The sequence below is a fragment of the Falco rusticolus genome, chromosome 14 (assembly GCF_015220075.1).
Source record: "Falco rusticolus isolate bFalRus1 chromosome 14, bFalRus1.pri, whole genome shotgun sequence".
In the NCBI taxonomy this organism is placed as follows: Eukaryota; Metazoa; Chordata; class Aves; order Falconiformes; family Falconidae; genus Falco; species Falco rusticolus.
This window is the reverse complement of record NC_051200.1, coordinates 16,780,687-16,795,058: the sequence shown is the minus strand read 5'-3', so window position 1 is coordinate 16,795,058 and position 14,372 is coordinate 16,780,687. Positions and strand designations below refer to the sequence as shown.

General features: G+C 55.4%; 1 protein-coding gene across 2 annotated transcripts in view; it reads right to left on the bottom strand.

Moving 5' to 3' along the window:
• PCDH19 (protocadherin 19) overlaps nucleotides 1-13,158 on the bottom strand; it is a 59,015-nt gene extending 45,857 nt beyond the window's left edge. For both annotated transcript variants that reach the window (XM_037408459.1, XM_037408460.1), the window contains exons 1-2: nucleotides 10,714-13,158; nucleotides 7,313-7,640 (exon numbers count right to left, since the gene is read on the bottom strand). In XM_037408459.1, the coding sequence (XP_037264356.1) occupies nucleotides 7,313-7,640; nucleotides 10,714-12,854 (2,469 nt within the window). In that variant the 5' untranslated portion in view covers nucleotides 12,855-13,158. The remainder of the gene's footprint in view (nucleotides 1-7,312; nucleotides 7,641-10,713) is intronic.
• Between the last annotated feature and the right edge of the window lie 1,214 nt (nucleotides 13,159-14,372).

Below are 14,372 nucleotides of genomic sequence, written 5' to 3'. Positions count from 1 at the left end.
AGGACACCCTCAGTGAGGGCAGGAGCCCAAGGACCTGGGAGGGCACCTGGCTGATGAGCTTCTCTGGCTCAAAGTCCTCAGGAGGGACTTCTGGAAATGGCAGCTGGAAAATATGGCTCGAGCAGATGCGCATGAGGTTGTTAGTGCGCTTGGCCTCAAGGATGCCTTTGCATGCAGCATGTGCTTTATGCAAAGCGAGCGACGGGGAGAAACCACAGAGTTCAAATCGCTCAATACAACAAGAGTTCATTTGGAAACTAATATAAGAAAGGCCGTAAGTAGCATGCAAGACCACCCTTTTGTCGTAATTTTAAAAAAAACTTACTATAAATCTTCCGTAATTTAAAGGAAAATTCTTATCTGCCATGTAAATATATGTGCCGGAGCTTTTTTTATAGACTCAACAAGTAAGAGTTATGCATCAGAAATATGCATCAGAAATTCAAATTTATGGAGAGGAAAACAAGACGCGCCTCTCTATTTTCAGTAAAAGTGAACCATAAAACCCAAACCAGTAAGCATAAAATCAAATGAGATATATATATGGTTATATGACATATTACATACTTATTTGCATAATTAGGTACAATATGTAACAATTCTATACACACTTTTTATATGCTTATAAATATATCATGTATAACATACAGTGTATAGCATATAACAGATAACATATAACAAATAATATAGAGAATGCAATATATAATGATATAACCATATCCATGTTGAGCACTCTAGGTGTTGCTATCAGCGGAGAAGGGTTTTACTGTTAAACACAGCTTGGCTCCTGCCACCACACCACACAGCGGCCTCTTAACTCCTCCCCAGGCTCCTGCAGCAAAGCCCCTTGGTACCACCCAGCCGGGACCCCACTGCGGGCTGGAAAACCCTTGGAAAATCCCAAGAGAGGAGCCAGGATGGGGTCACAACCCCATATCATCCGTACAAAACATACAAGGATTAGTGGTGGACTTGGCAGCGCTAGGTTTACAGTTGGACTTGATAATCTTAAATGCCTTTTCCAGCCTCAGCGATGCCGTGACAAGCTAAAGCTGTTGGACTAAAGGCTCGCCTAAGCCACCGCGCAGCGAGCGCAGCCATCAGTGAGGGACGTAGTTAAATGTGAATGGGAGCCAGCGTATTTATCTCTGTTGCAAGGTATTCAAATGAATTTTTCCATACAGAGAGCTTGGAGCGATTACATTAGGAGACGTATAATTTGGTTAGGCTGACCTCGGAATGGAATCAAAAGCTGCTGATTTCCATAATGTTGGCCTCTGACGCTCGGGGAGGTCAGGGGATGTGCAGCGATACACAAAACACTTTGGGAGTAGTTAAGCTGAGGGATTTGCTGGGACTCGTGATTTCGGGGGCGTATTTGGAGCGAGCAGGGAGCGCAGCTGGGGAGGTTGGGGTCCCCCCCACAGGCTCGGGCTCCCCGGGGGGTGCAGTGTGCCCGCTGGCTGCCCTGGCAGGGACCCCCGAGCCCTCCCCAGGGAGGGGGTAACCAGCCCCTACCTGAAGTCGGAAGCACCGCTCCTCTTCGGCAGGCTCTGGGAGAAGCAAGGCTGCCGCTAGCTCCCAGGCAGGGATGCACAGGCACAGAAATGCAGAGGCACTAATGAGAGCCATGACCTGTGCTTACCCATCACGGTGCGCATCGCAGGCACAAAAAAGTGCTGAGTTACAGTGACCTCCCAAGGAGAAAACAAGACTGGCAACGCTTGCTGCAAAGTCAGCTTCCGACTAGTCAAACGTCGACGCTCATAATGTTTTAATTATTTTCTCTGCTGAAAATAAGCCTTATTTCAACAGCCTGGCATGCCTCAGTGCCACAAACTTTCTCCGGGTTGGAAATTATCTCCGTTTTCTTCTTCCCCCCCCCCCCCCCGCTCTATACACAGCATTACTCAGAAGCAAGCCAAATCCCTTCCAATTATGTACGATGATGTTTCCCCAGCACCACACTAAAGCAAGGCCCTTCACTTCTAAATGGCATGGTTTATAACAAATTGTCTGTTATACCAGACAGAAACTGATTTCCTCAAACCCAGCATATTAAAGTGAGTACATTCATTCTGGTTGTAACACACAAAATGTGATTACAACAGACACTTTGGGGGCTTTTTAAGGCTAGCGGAGAAGAGGAGGATAAGCTGGAGGGGAAGAAAGAATTGACAAGTAGAGAAATGACAGAGAAAGAGGAACAGCCACGCTGATTTCATTTCTTACAAAACAAAAATCTTTGTGTGTTGTTGAAATGTGCTTTAGTTAGCACCGCCAGATAGCCAGAGCAAAAACTGCCGGTGCTGCCTGAAACGAAAATTGCTCTATTGTGCTTAGAAAACCATTTCCTACAGTGAGGAGAACGCTTTCCAGGTAGTAAAAAGCATATCTGAAACCAACAGGGCCTTATCCTGCAACTGTTGCTCGCTCAAATAATCCCTGCTGCCACGAGGAGCCCAAACAAAATCAGTGTGAGTGAGGATTACGCGGGAGTGTATCAAGGTTGGGGGATTAGACCAGGATTATCACTAAAACCAGTAATTCCCCATCTTACTGATGGTGGCCATCAGCTCAGGAGGCAGTGGATCGCCACAGCCGCAACCCCTCGGTGCCGGGGCCGGAGCTGGGTCTGGGACCTGCCAGGCACGCAGGTCCCTGGAGGACTCGAGTCCTGATGGATCAGGGCTGCTCCACCTTGACCCTCTCCAGTGGGACCCCCCAAAGCAGCACCAGAGCAAGCCCATGCCTGACCCACACCCTGCTCACAGTGAAACGGCAGCACTGCTGCTTCCCTTCCCTGCCACTGCCGTGACGGAGCCATCCTGCACCCCCAGAGAGTCAAGCTGAACCTCCATGCTAATTCTACCTTTGGACACCCAACCTCTCAAACAAGACTTGCCGGCGCCCATTTCACACCTCCTCACTTCTCCCATGCTGGGTCCTGCCAGGGACCAGCCACCACTCAGCCCCGGCTGAGACTGAGGGGCAGAGCCAGCTGGCGTGCCCCCGGGGATGCTCCCCGTCCCAGGGCAGTGCTCGATGCACCAGCACTGTTTCCCAAAGCAGCACAGATTTTGGATGTAAAACTGTCCCTGAAACGCAGATGCAGCCATTACATGCACCTTGTTTTCTTTTAAAACCGTGAAGTCAAAATCCAGGCATGTAAGTGTTACCCAAGGGTGGCTGCTCTACATGCAAGTCGTGTCCTGAGAATCCTAAAAGGCTCGGCATTCAGACCGGTTTCCACACCACCCCAATGCAACGTGCATTTTTATCGAGGAAGCTGCCTAATGGCTCCTATTAATTTTGATTTTTTTAATCTCCTGGTACAACTTCCAGTAATATACATGCAAAACTTGACAACAAGTCCTTTTGGTTTCAAAGCTGACTTCCCCTCCGGCTCAGCAGGAAGAAAAAAAAAATAAGCCCTCGGCAGCAGCAAAGCCTCTGACCGGCAATGCCCTTGCAGCTCCAACATGTCCCACTCTCCCTCCTGCAAAACAAAACACTAATGGGGGCCAAGCTTCCCCCTGTCAGCCACAATCACCAGAGCTGCTCGCAAACGCTTCTTGCATATCATTGCCTACCACCACAAGGATGCTAAAAGGCTGCAGGCAGGGGTCCCCAAGTGGTACCTCAGCACCCAAGGGACCACCGAACCCCAGTGAGGCCGAACCCCCCCGAGATGTCCCTCACTGCCTCCCGATGCTCTCTTGGCAGCCATGCCCTGGCACAGGGAGAGCCGGCAGCTGAATCCAGCCCCCACCCAAAGGGAAAAGCTTTTCAAGGGTCATCTCAAACTTTTTTGCATCCTCAGAGTGGGGTTGCAGCCTCTGCAGACACCGCTGTTAATCCCTTGTGGATCAGCAGGGAAAGGTGGGGAGCACTGACAAACCCAATTACCACCGGCACGGCATGGCACCGCCTGCCCCAAGACCTGCCACTGTGCATACCACTGCTGCGGCACGGGAGGAAACATTTCCTGAAGCTCCACAAACAACCCATCCTTGGGGACTTCTATTTCAAGGTTCCTGACTGTTAAAGTAAATGAGCCTCACGTTAAAGACCAGCTACATTGCAAACCGACCGCCGCTAGGACAGCGCGTGTCTGCAGAGGCAATCACTTACTCCCAGCCACAACCATCATATGCTAAGCGACATCGCCAGCGACACATTTACCTCTGTATTTTATCTTTTATCAACCGACGCTCTGCCTTCTCATCAGGAAAAGTCACTCCTAGGTGGAGCAGCAGCGATATCTCCCCGATGCTGACACCTCATAAAGGCTCCCCAGGGAAATGCCAGCAGCCTCGTCACTGGAGGCAACTCAAACCAGCCCAGACAAAGTCCCACTGGATGCACTGCAGGGAACAGTTTGGCTCTGGAAACTCTGGGCAGGAACTGCATTTATTAAATGCTCGTCACCTGAAGGTGTACCAGTAGCACGCTTCACACGTGTATCATCACACCATAATACCTGCTAAGGCAGCGATGGGCTACGGCTGCGATGCTCCTCCATGGAAGCATCTTCTATGGAGTTTCTGTGTCACCCTGTGTGCCAGGACAGGGTTGTCACTCTAGTCACCACTGAACCTCCTCACCCTCTGGGGTCACCTGGATTTTTAGGAGCCAGTAGAACCCACACCACCACCAAGATAAACTTCCCTTGCAACAGCTGGAAGCATAACACTGGGACTCTCTGCCAAAAAACATAGAAGTTCCCACCCTAAACCAAACTTCCAAGCAGCTTTCAGTTGGGATTTCTCCTCCCTGTGCCCTGGCCCTGCCCTTTTGTCCAAAAGCTTTCCCTAGGAGCAAGCAGATTCCCACCAGGACATGCTGCTCTCCCCAGGAGCACCCACCCATGAGCTGCTGATCCCTCAGCAGGGCTGGAGAAGCGCAGCTGCCCTCCTGCGTGCCCGCGGGGCTGCTGCAGGGCACGTTTTCAGCTGACACTTCATGGCACTCATTACAAGAGACAAATTTATTGCTCCAGGCAAGGTACCGGTTCTTTGCAGTGCATCCCACCTGTACAAGTGATGGGGAAATGGGGCGTGCTGGAGCCACAGGGAGAAGCAACGAGCATCCCAGCTCCCTCACATGAGGGTGTGCAAGGCGGTGGGGGTCTTTGGAGAGCACACGCTGCCGGAGCCCAGGCTAACGAGAAGGGACATGGACAAGCACTGCCTTCTGCCCGCAGCTGCCTATTAACTTTATCAGCCGAGCTGTGATGTTCCCGATGCTCCTTCCCTCCTCCTCAGCACGGCAGACCTCCCCTGCCAGCACGCACTTCTGGCTAACGCCAACATGATGGATTTTATGACTGAATTTTGTCTGTGGCAGTGAATCACAGGCTGACAGGGTGCTCCACTGCTTGGTGCCCGTAGCAAGGCACCAGCCAGAGATGCGCTTGAGACCCCTCTGCAAAGCACACTGCTCTGGGAAGGCAGGAATTCCTCAGGGACCGCAACCCCCAACATCCCAACAGCAACGGTCACCCACATCCTTGGGATGCATCCCCCAGGCAGCTAGGCTCCCTGAGCCCCAGCTGATACCTAGCAAAGGGCACAGGCAAATCTGAGCATCAACGGAGATCCCCTCATGCACGAAGGGCGGCATTTCCCACCCCCAGCCTGCCCAGGCACAGCACAAGGAGCAGACGGCTTTGGTAGCAGCTCTTCCGCCTTACCTGACCAGAGACAGGCTTATCCCAGACTGCTCCTACCCAGGCGTGGATGCAAAGTCCCTGCCTCCACCCACTGGGGGACCTGGGAGCAGAAGAGCCTGCGCAGCTCTATGGCTGGACACGTGCAGTAGAATATACGAGCGCTTATATTCAGGTCATTCCCTTTCTGTTATGGCTAAGAAACTCTATTACAGCTTTTATACCAACACCAGAAGTTAAAATTGAGCTTTAATGCTCTGGACCAGCGCTGGGTTGCTCCTGCCATACCCTCCCAAAGGCAGGCAGAGTCATGGTGCCGCAGCCACAGGCAACCGTGCAGGGCTGTGCTGGGGCACCGGTGCAGGAGGTGCCTCCTCACAGCATCTCAGCAGGTAACCTTGAACAGGCAAAACCCTAATGGAGCCTGCACGTGTGAGGGCAGGAGAGCCTCCAAACGCAGGCTGAGCAGAAGGAGGCTAAATGCCCACGATCTGTCACGGAGATCCCGACAGCCCCCTCCTGACCGTCTGGTCATTAAAAGCTGCACCTCTGCTTTGAGCGACCAGCATTTGGGCTGGGAGCACTGTAAAACTGGGCTGACACCAGTACATGACCTCCTGGGAGGTGGTTCTGTAGCCTTAGCAAAGGTTGAACACCAGGGTTCAATGAGTATTTTGCCAATACAAACACTGCAGGATGAAACCCGCCAGCACCAGCCCTCTCCAGCAGCCCTGCAGACTCTCGCAGAGGGCCAGGCTCTGCTCCCCATAGAGCAGATAAATCTGAAGCAGCTCCACTGTCTTCAGCAGCAGCATCTTACATTTACACCAGCACACTGAACGCAAAACAGAGCAAGCCATAAATATTTCAGCTGCTTTTTCAGCTTTGTTATTCTGCTCAAAGCAGGAAACATGACAAACCTTTGATTGTTTTGCTTAATACCAAACAATAATTCAAAGAGAGACAAACAAGCAACATTAAATGATGCCTGTGATGTACAGGAAAGCTGATGAATTAGAAGAACCTGATGAGAATGGTGTGGATCGGAGCAGACCCTTTCCATGCCCTTGGCAGGTACCACGCATCCCTCCTCCAGTTGCACACCCATCCTGCACGGCGAGGGGACAGTCCCAGGCCAGGCGTGCATGTGGTTGCGCTGGGGCACCCTGCACTGCCTGCACCCCCAGCACAACACGCTGCCTCCAGTGGAACAGCCACCACCACCACTTTCAACCACCTTTTAACAAACTCTTGTGAAGTTAACGAGTACCTTGTCCCCTGAGTATCATCATACCCAAAATCCACTTGCAAAGCAGCCACCTCCAGCCTCCCAGCAGCATGGAGGCAGCGTGGCCAGGCACACCCATGCTAGCACCCCCGCTGGGGCATCCCTGAGGGTGAAACATCCACCCATGGCCACATCAGGGCTGCCCCAAAACCTGCAAGGTGGGTGCCCACCACTCCCCCTGCCCGTCCTCCATCACTCCCTCACCCAGGGCATCCAACGCACGGAAACCACCACAGCCTGTTTGCTCAACACATCGTTTCGGCAGCGCTTACACCGACAGACCCACAGCCCATGGTCCACGTGCAAACCCATCACCGATGCCACAGGGGCACGGGCTGCCCGCCTGCACTCACCTCTGGCAGCGGCATCCCGTTGATGATGAGGTCGGGCTGCTGGGGGCTCTGCCCCGTGAAGGTGTGATGGTAAATGTGGTTGGAGCCGGCGTTCCTGTTGTTCTGGCTCTCCACGTTGAGGAAGGTGCTTTCAGAGCGGCGGCAGCCCAGCGGCAGGGTCTGCTGGTGGTAGTCAAAGTAGTTGAGGGATGAAGTAAGAGAGGAGCAGCTCACAACGTTCATTTTATCTGTCTCTTCCACGTCCCGCGGTACCAGGCGGATATCATTCTTGCTGATTTTCTTCTTTTTGCTTGATTTCTTTTGATGCCCGTAGGAGTATTCTGCAATTCTGGGGGACAGAATGAAAATGAATAGCTGAGAGCATCCCGAACCCTGCCCCACTAAATACACATGCTGAAACCCAGAGGGCTTGGCCCCCATCTCCATGTAGGCTTCTTAGTCATGCACATTACGTCATGTTTTGAGACTGGTGGCACAACACAGACTTTAGCTTATTTTCATATGCATAACACTTTCAGGTCAAATATGAAAAATAATGGGAAGGAAGAATGCCTTTGGTTTTTTCTAGTGTTTGTAATTGCTGATATTTAGTTACTAGGAGTAAAGTCCAGCCTGCAGAAGAGAAAAATGGAGATGTTAAAATCCATGAACTGAAAAGGGTACCTGCATTCATTTCCATGCATAATAAGGATTTTAAAAGTGATTTAATTTGGTCCCTATAATGAAAATTCAAAACGAATAGCGGATTTTTTTCCCAGTTCATTTTCCATAGCAGTAAATAAAGCAGACCCAGAAGCAGTCCTAGCTGGCAAGCTCTACTCTCTCACACTCCAAAGGCTGTTTGTTTATTAATGTTTTATCCAAATTGCTGGTGTTTTGACTATATCCTGATAATACCTAATAACTCAAAATCTTTTCTCCAGCCGCATCCTATTCCTCCCTCACTCCCCAGCACGCACACCCCCTTCTGCTGGGAAACGCTTTCACCTTCCAGAAATCAGAGCGCAACAAAACTGTGTTTTTCAAAAAGAAATTATCCTTTTTGACCTTTTTTTCTTTTTTTTACTGCAAGCTTGTTTTTCTCTGCCTTTCTTTCCCTCTTTGCTTCCCACCTGCCAAAAGAATCAACTGATTAAGTGCCTTGTTTGCCTTCTGCAATACACCAGAGGAAAAAAGTTACCGTAAAACACCACCCAAGCAAATAATGACAAATATGATTGCACCTTGCATTAACTGGGTATGCTCAGCTCAGAGTGACTGTGGCTTCTCTTTCCATAGGGAGCAACACAGCCCTAGCGAATGCCTCACAGATGAATTTGTACATGCACTGCACTGGGCAGCTCAGTATTTCACAGAGAAGCACATCAAATGCTACCCACAGTCAGAAATACACATTTGAAAGTCAGGACTTTGCTGCTTTTCTTGTTATGATTACAGCATTAAAAAAAAAAAAAAAAAAAGACACACCAGAAACAAACAACCCAATAGCTGCAACAGAAATAATGGGATGAATAAATAATACAGTTTATCTAGAAAGGCAAATATTGGACAAATATTCTTGTTCCAGAAAGCTAATTGCCTGAGCATGAAAATGCCAGCAAGTCAAACAGCTCTCATATACCTTACATGCCTCATAAATTAACACATTTTATGAAGACTGTCCAGCAGCTCTTGCAAGAGACTCTAAAACAAGGCACTGCCAAGCCCAAAGGCACGCACCCGGTGTGGGGAGAGGGTGCCCCACGGTCACAGCCGCTGCTGCGCCTACCTGGTGCTTCTCTACCTCCGCAGCTGACTTCTGCTCAGATGCACACTGATAACCGCCTGTGCATCCCCCTGAGCATGCAAATAAATCAGGGGAAGGCAGGGATTTCTGTTGTGCCAACAATCTATATGCTGCTGACTCCTCTAACAATGCTTGATGAAGCTTTAATTGTTTTGTTTACCTAAATGTTTAAGTTTGGCAATGCGAGAGCCCAATTATTTCCTGCAGGCATTCATTTTGCTGTCCTTTCTCTATTGACCAATTATTTAATCAAACTGCACTTCATTAATCCCTAAGCCATCACAGTAAACCCGGGGCTTATACATATGTGTGAAGCTGTTAGGGGCACCACCACAACGTGATTTTTATCTATTCAGGCCCTATTCTCCTTTAATGGGCCAAGCTGGCAAGAAAGCTGGTGTATGGGCTTTCACTTGAAGCTAGACATCCCATAATACAGCACAGATCGACCTTTATTTGCAGATGATTTTTCCCCCATCAAGCAAAAAGGCTTATAAATGCACTTTATGCGGTGAAAACCGGGGATAAAACCCAAACTCTCCAGCATTATTTCTGCGTAAATAAAACTTTAAAGACTGCACATCCCCCTGCGCTGCAGAATCGCCGGGGGCGAGCGTGCGTTTCCAAGGTAGAGCAAAATTAATTTCCATCCCTCCCCTCTGAAACGACTCGGTGCCGAAGGAATGGAGAAGTCATGGCTATTTCACTAGTAACAGGATTAAACCATTTATGAGGCATTGCAGCTGCTCTTTTATGGCATCTGATTGATATTCATGTGTGGTTAGCATTTGTCTCCTAACTTGTGTAACACAGAGAATAGTAAAAGAGAGACAATAATCGCCGGGCTGTTACATATTCAGGGGACTGGATTTCCCCTATCAGCCTTTCAGCGGTTGTGAGCATGGGGCTGACCTCCCCTCCGGCATTTCGGACCCAGAAGCACGCATCCAGCCAGGGCAAAATAACGCGGCGCTGCAAAAATCTCCCCTCGCCCCATCGCTCCCAGCCCAACCGGCCGTGCCAGGCGCTGGGTGCTGGGTGCTGGGTGCTGGAGCAGCGCATCGAGGGGAACCGGGTGATTTTCGCCACTATTTTACCCAGCCAGCCCCACCGGCAGCCGTGGTGAGGAGCCGCATCGGGCGCACAATGGCTCTTTTGAGCGGCGAGCGAGGGCTGACGGAGGCCACCGCGGCCACTCGCGCTCCTGCCGCGGGGCTGCGGTGGTGGCTGGGGGGCTTTCCCCCCTCGCCAGCCCGGGGAGCCATGCTGGGGGCAGGGGGCTGCCCACAGGAACCAGCCACGCCGCCGTGAAACTGTTCTCCCCCTTTCCCGCGACGGAGCACGTAAAATCAGGGATGCTGCAACAGATTGTCAAGCCACACAGTTAAGTCGATCCGTTACTCGGCACGCATTCCTGCTCTCCTCCCCTGAACAATTTTTTAAAGCCTCGCAGGAAATTTTCTTGGAGGGACGGGAAGCTCACTTTTGTTCCTAAAGCAAATCTACCCCCACCCACCCCCACCCCCCAAAGTATACAGCAGCAAATGGAAAAGTAACTGTGACAGCAAAAATCAAAGCAGACCCGGCGGCCGCACAGAAACAAAGATGTCTTTACCTGCAGTTGTAGGTCCTGATTTCCTTGTTATCCCTTTTGCACTTGACTGCCACGAAGATCATGGTGACAAAAAGAATGGCTGCGATAGACCCCAGGGCAATAATGAAAATCAGAGAGAGGTTAACAGATCCTATGGACTCCTGGGCATCCAGGGCTGGAGACAGGTATATCAAAATCAAGGCAGAAGCAGAGAGAGATGTTTTTCCATGGTCATGAGCCACCACGATCAGCTCGTAGGCTGTCTTTGCGTTCTCCCCAAAGGCTCTGGTGGTCCTTATCTCTCCATTGATCTGGTCTATCTCAAAAAATCCTCTGTCTCCTTCCACCATTTCATAGGAAAGTCTGCCATTTTCACCCTCATCATAGTCGTCTGCCTTGACCACCGTCACCAAGTAGCCAACCCCTGCGTTCCTGGGGATGTACACCTCCGCGGTCCCGTTGACCAACGGTGGGGCCGTAATCACGGGGGTGTTGTCATTTACGTCCAGGACAATCACCCTAACAGTGGCATTGCTCTGCAGAGAGGGATTACCCCCATCTTTTGCCAAGACCTTGAACTCAAAGGCCTTCGTCTGTTCATGATTGAAGGACCTCAAAGCATAGATATCTCCAGAGTTGGGGTTTATGGAGACATAGGTGAAGACAGGCATGTCCCTGACTTGGGAGGGCACAATCTGGTAGGAGACGCTGCCATTGAGGCCCAGGTCAGGGTCCCTGGCCGAGACTGAGAGGAGGTAGGCCCCCGGAGTGTTGTTCTCCTGCACAATGACCTGGTAATAGGGCTTTGAGAAGTGGGGATGGTTGTCATTCTCATCCGTGATCTTGACGGTGAAGGACTTGGTGGCCTGCAGGGAGGGGACGCCATTGTCCTTGGCCTGGATGGTGAGGTTGTACTGATCCCTCTGCTCCCGGTCCAGCCGCCCATCCACCAGGATGGTGGAGAAGCTCTCGTACTCCTGGAGCCGAAAAGGCACGTTGCCCAGGAGCTTGCACTGCACCCGCCCGTTGGCCCCGGAGTCGCGGTCCGAGACCCGCACCAGGGCGATGACGTACCCCGGCGGGGCGTTCTCACTCACCTCCACCAGCTCGCTGTTGACGGAGAGCAGGTTGATGAGGGGTGGGTTGTCGTTGGCATCCTGGACGCTGATGGTAACTTTGCAATGGGCAGGGATGGAGTTAGGCCCCAAGTCCTTGGCCTGCACGTCCAGCTCGTAGACGTGACCCTCCTCGTAGTCGATAGCACCGCTCACTGTGATGAGGCCGCTCTGTGGGTCTATTTGGAAGAGCTCCCGGGCCCGATCCGAGACGTAGCTATGGAAAGAGTAGAGGACCTGGCCGTTGGTGCCCTCGTCCGGGTCAGAGGCGTTGAGGCGGATGACCGGCGTACCCGGCGGGGAGTTTTCAGGCACACTGACGGTGTAGGCCGGCTCCTCAAAGAGTGGGTTGTTGTCATTGGAGTCGATGACGCGGATGCTGAGCTCCACCGTGCCGAAGTTGGGCGGGTCACCGCCATCCAGCGCCGTGATCACGTAGCTGTAGTGGGACTGGGTCTCGCGGTCCAGGCTCTTCTCCACCACCAGCTCAGCGAAGCGTGACCCATCGCCCCGCGTCTTGGTCTCCAGCCCAAAGAGGTCGTTGGGGGTGATCTCATAGCTCTGCACACCAAAGCTACCCGAGTCCGGGTCGTAGGCGCTCTCCAGTGGCACCCGGGTGCCGGGGCTGGCCGTCTCAGAGATCTCCAGCTCGATCTGGTCAGTGGGGAAGCTGGGCGCATTGTCATTGAGGTCCTTGATCTCCAGCTTGATCACGCAGATCTCCATGGAGCTGGACATCACCTCCAGCGAGATGACACACTTGGGGCTCTGCCGGCACAGCAGGTCCCGGTCGATCTTCTGCTTCGTCACCAGCAGCCCTGACCCGGGGCTGATGTCCACCAGGTGGGGGGCCGAGTTGGAAACCACCCTGAAGGCGGTGGGCTGCCGGGGGTCCAGCACGAAACCGGCGTCCCGGGCGTCCTTGGCGACGTTGGCGATCACCGTGCCGGCCCGCTGCTCCTCCTCCACCGAGTACTTGAGGTTGACGAGGGCCCCGGCGCCGGCCCACAGCAAGGCGGCCCCCAGCAGCGCCGGGAGAGCCCCCATCGCCGCCGCCGCCCCCGCCGCGCCGCGCCCCGACGGCCGACGGCCGCCCGCCTCAGGGGCCCGCAGCCCTCATGCGGACAGCGCCCGCCGGGCTGCCCCGGCCGCAGCGGCGGCGGCGGGCGGGTGCGGGCACCGGAGCCGCGGTCCCCCGCGCCCACGCCAACACCGCCCGCTCAGGCGCTCCGAGCCGGCGGCGCCGCGGCTGGGCCAGGCATGGCGTGCGGGAGCGGGGTGCCGAGCCGAGCCGCGCCGAACCGAGCGGGGCCGAACCGCGCCGCGCCGCGCCGAGCCCGTTCCCGCCGGCGCTCGCTGCGGCGGCCGCACGCCACTGCCCGCAGTCCGGAGCGCTGGCGGGCGGCGCGGGGGCGGGCGGCGCGGGGGCGGGCGACGGTGAGCGGCGGCCAATGGGCGCCCGGGGGCGGGGCCGGCGCGCCGTACGGCCGCCAATGGGGCCGCGCCGAGCCGCGCTGCCGGCCGGTGGGGCGGGGCCGGGGCGGGGCCGGCGGAGCGGCGCGGCCGGGCAGGGGAGCGGGGCCGCGCGGGGTGGCTCCGCCGCGCCGGCCGCCGGGTGCCCAGCGGCGCCGAGCCCGCCCCGGTGCCCGGGAGCTGCGGGCGCAACGGCGCTCTCGGGCGCCGCGGCAGCCGCTGCGTGGCGGCGGCCGCCGGCGGTTCCTTCTCCAGAGCCGCGGGCGCGTACAGGGCGGTGGCGGGCCCCTGCGGGCACCGGGGTGGGCGCCGCGGGGGCCGGGCCGGAGTGGCCAACGGGTCCGCGCCGAGCGCCCCCAGGCCCGTTCAGTCGCTCTCCTTCGGGGGCGGGAGGGAGCCCGCCTCGCTCCGGCTGCACCGCCCCCCGCCCCGCCGGGCAGGGTCCACCGGGAGCCGGCGTGGGACCCGGGGCCGCCAGGCTCTCCCCGGCGGCCCCAGCCCGGCGGCGCTCGCCGCTCACCGCTGGTTGTTGCGGAAAGCACGGCGGTGCCGTCCTCCTTGGAAATGAAATAAACCTCCCGCTGTCCGTGTGCCGGTGCCTTACCTCAGGGCTCCGCGCGTGGCCCGCAAGTCCCCGGGGGCTAATTACCGGGGTCCCCGGGCAGGTGTCACGGTGCCTGGGCACGGGCCGGTGCTGCCCCCGGCCGGTGGGGCCGGGCCCTCCGCTCCGGCACTCGGCCTGGGGCCTTTGGGCCGCACACCTCCAGCCACGCCGCTCCCCGCCCCGCGGCTCAAAGAGGGGCCGGGTGCAGGCGCGTCCCTGCGGCAAACCGCCCCGGGAGCCCGCCGGTCGATAGCGGCGAGCCGGCGCCGCGGCGGGGAAGGCAGCGGGACAGGGTGCCCGGCCGGAGCTGCCGCGCCACAGGCCCCCTCGGGGCGGGGCGGGCAGCGGGAGCCGCCGTCTCGTCGGAGCCGCCGCCCCGCGGGCACAGCCCGGGCACCCCCGCGGCGGCGGCTCCGGCTCCGGCCCCCCGGCCCCGGCCCGGCCGCGCCGTCGGGCCCTGCCGCGCCTTCCCAGGCACAAGGGCGCCA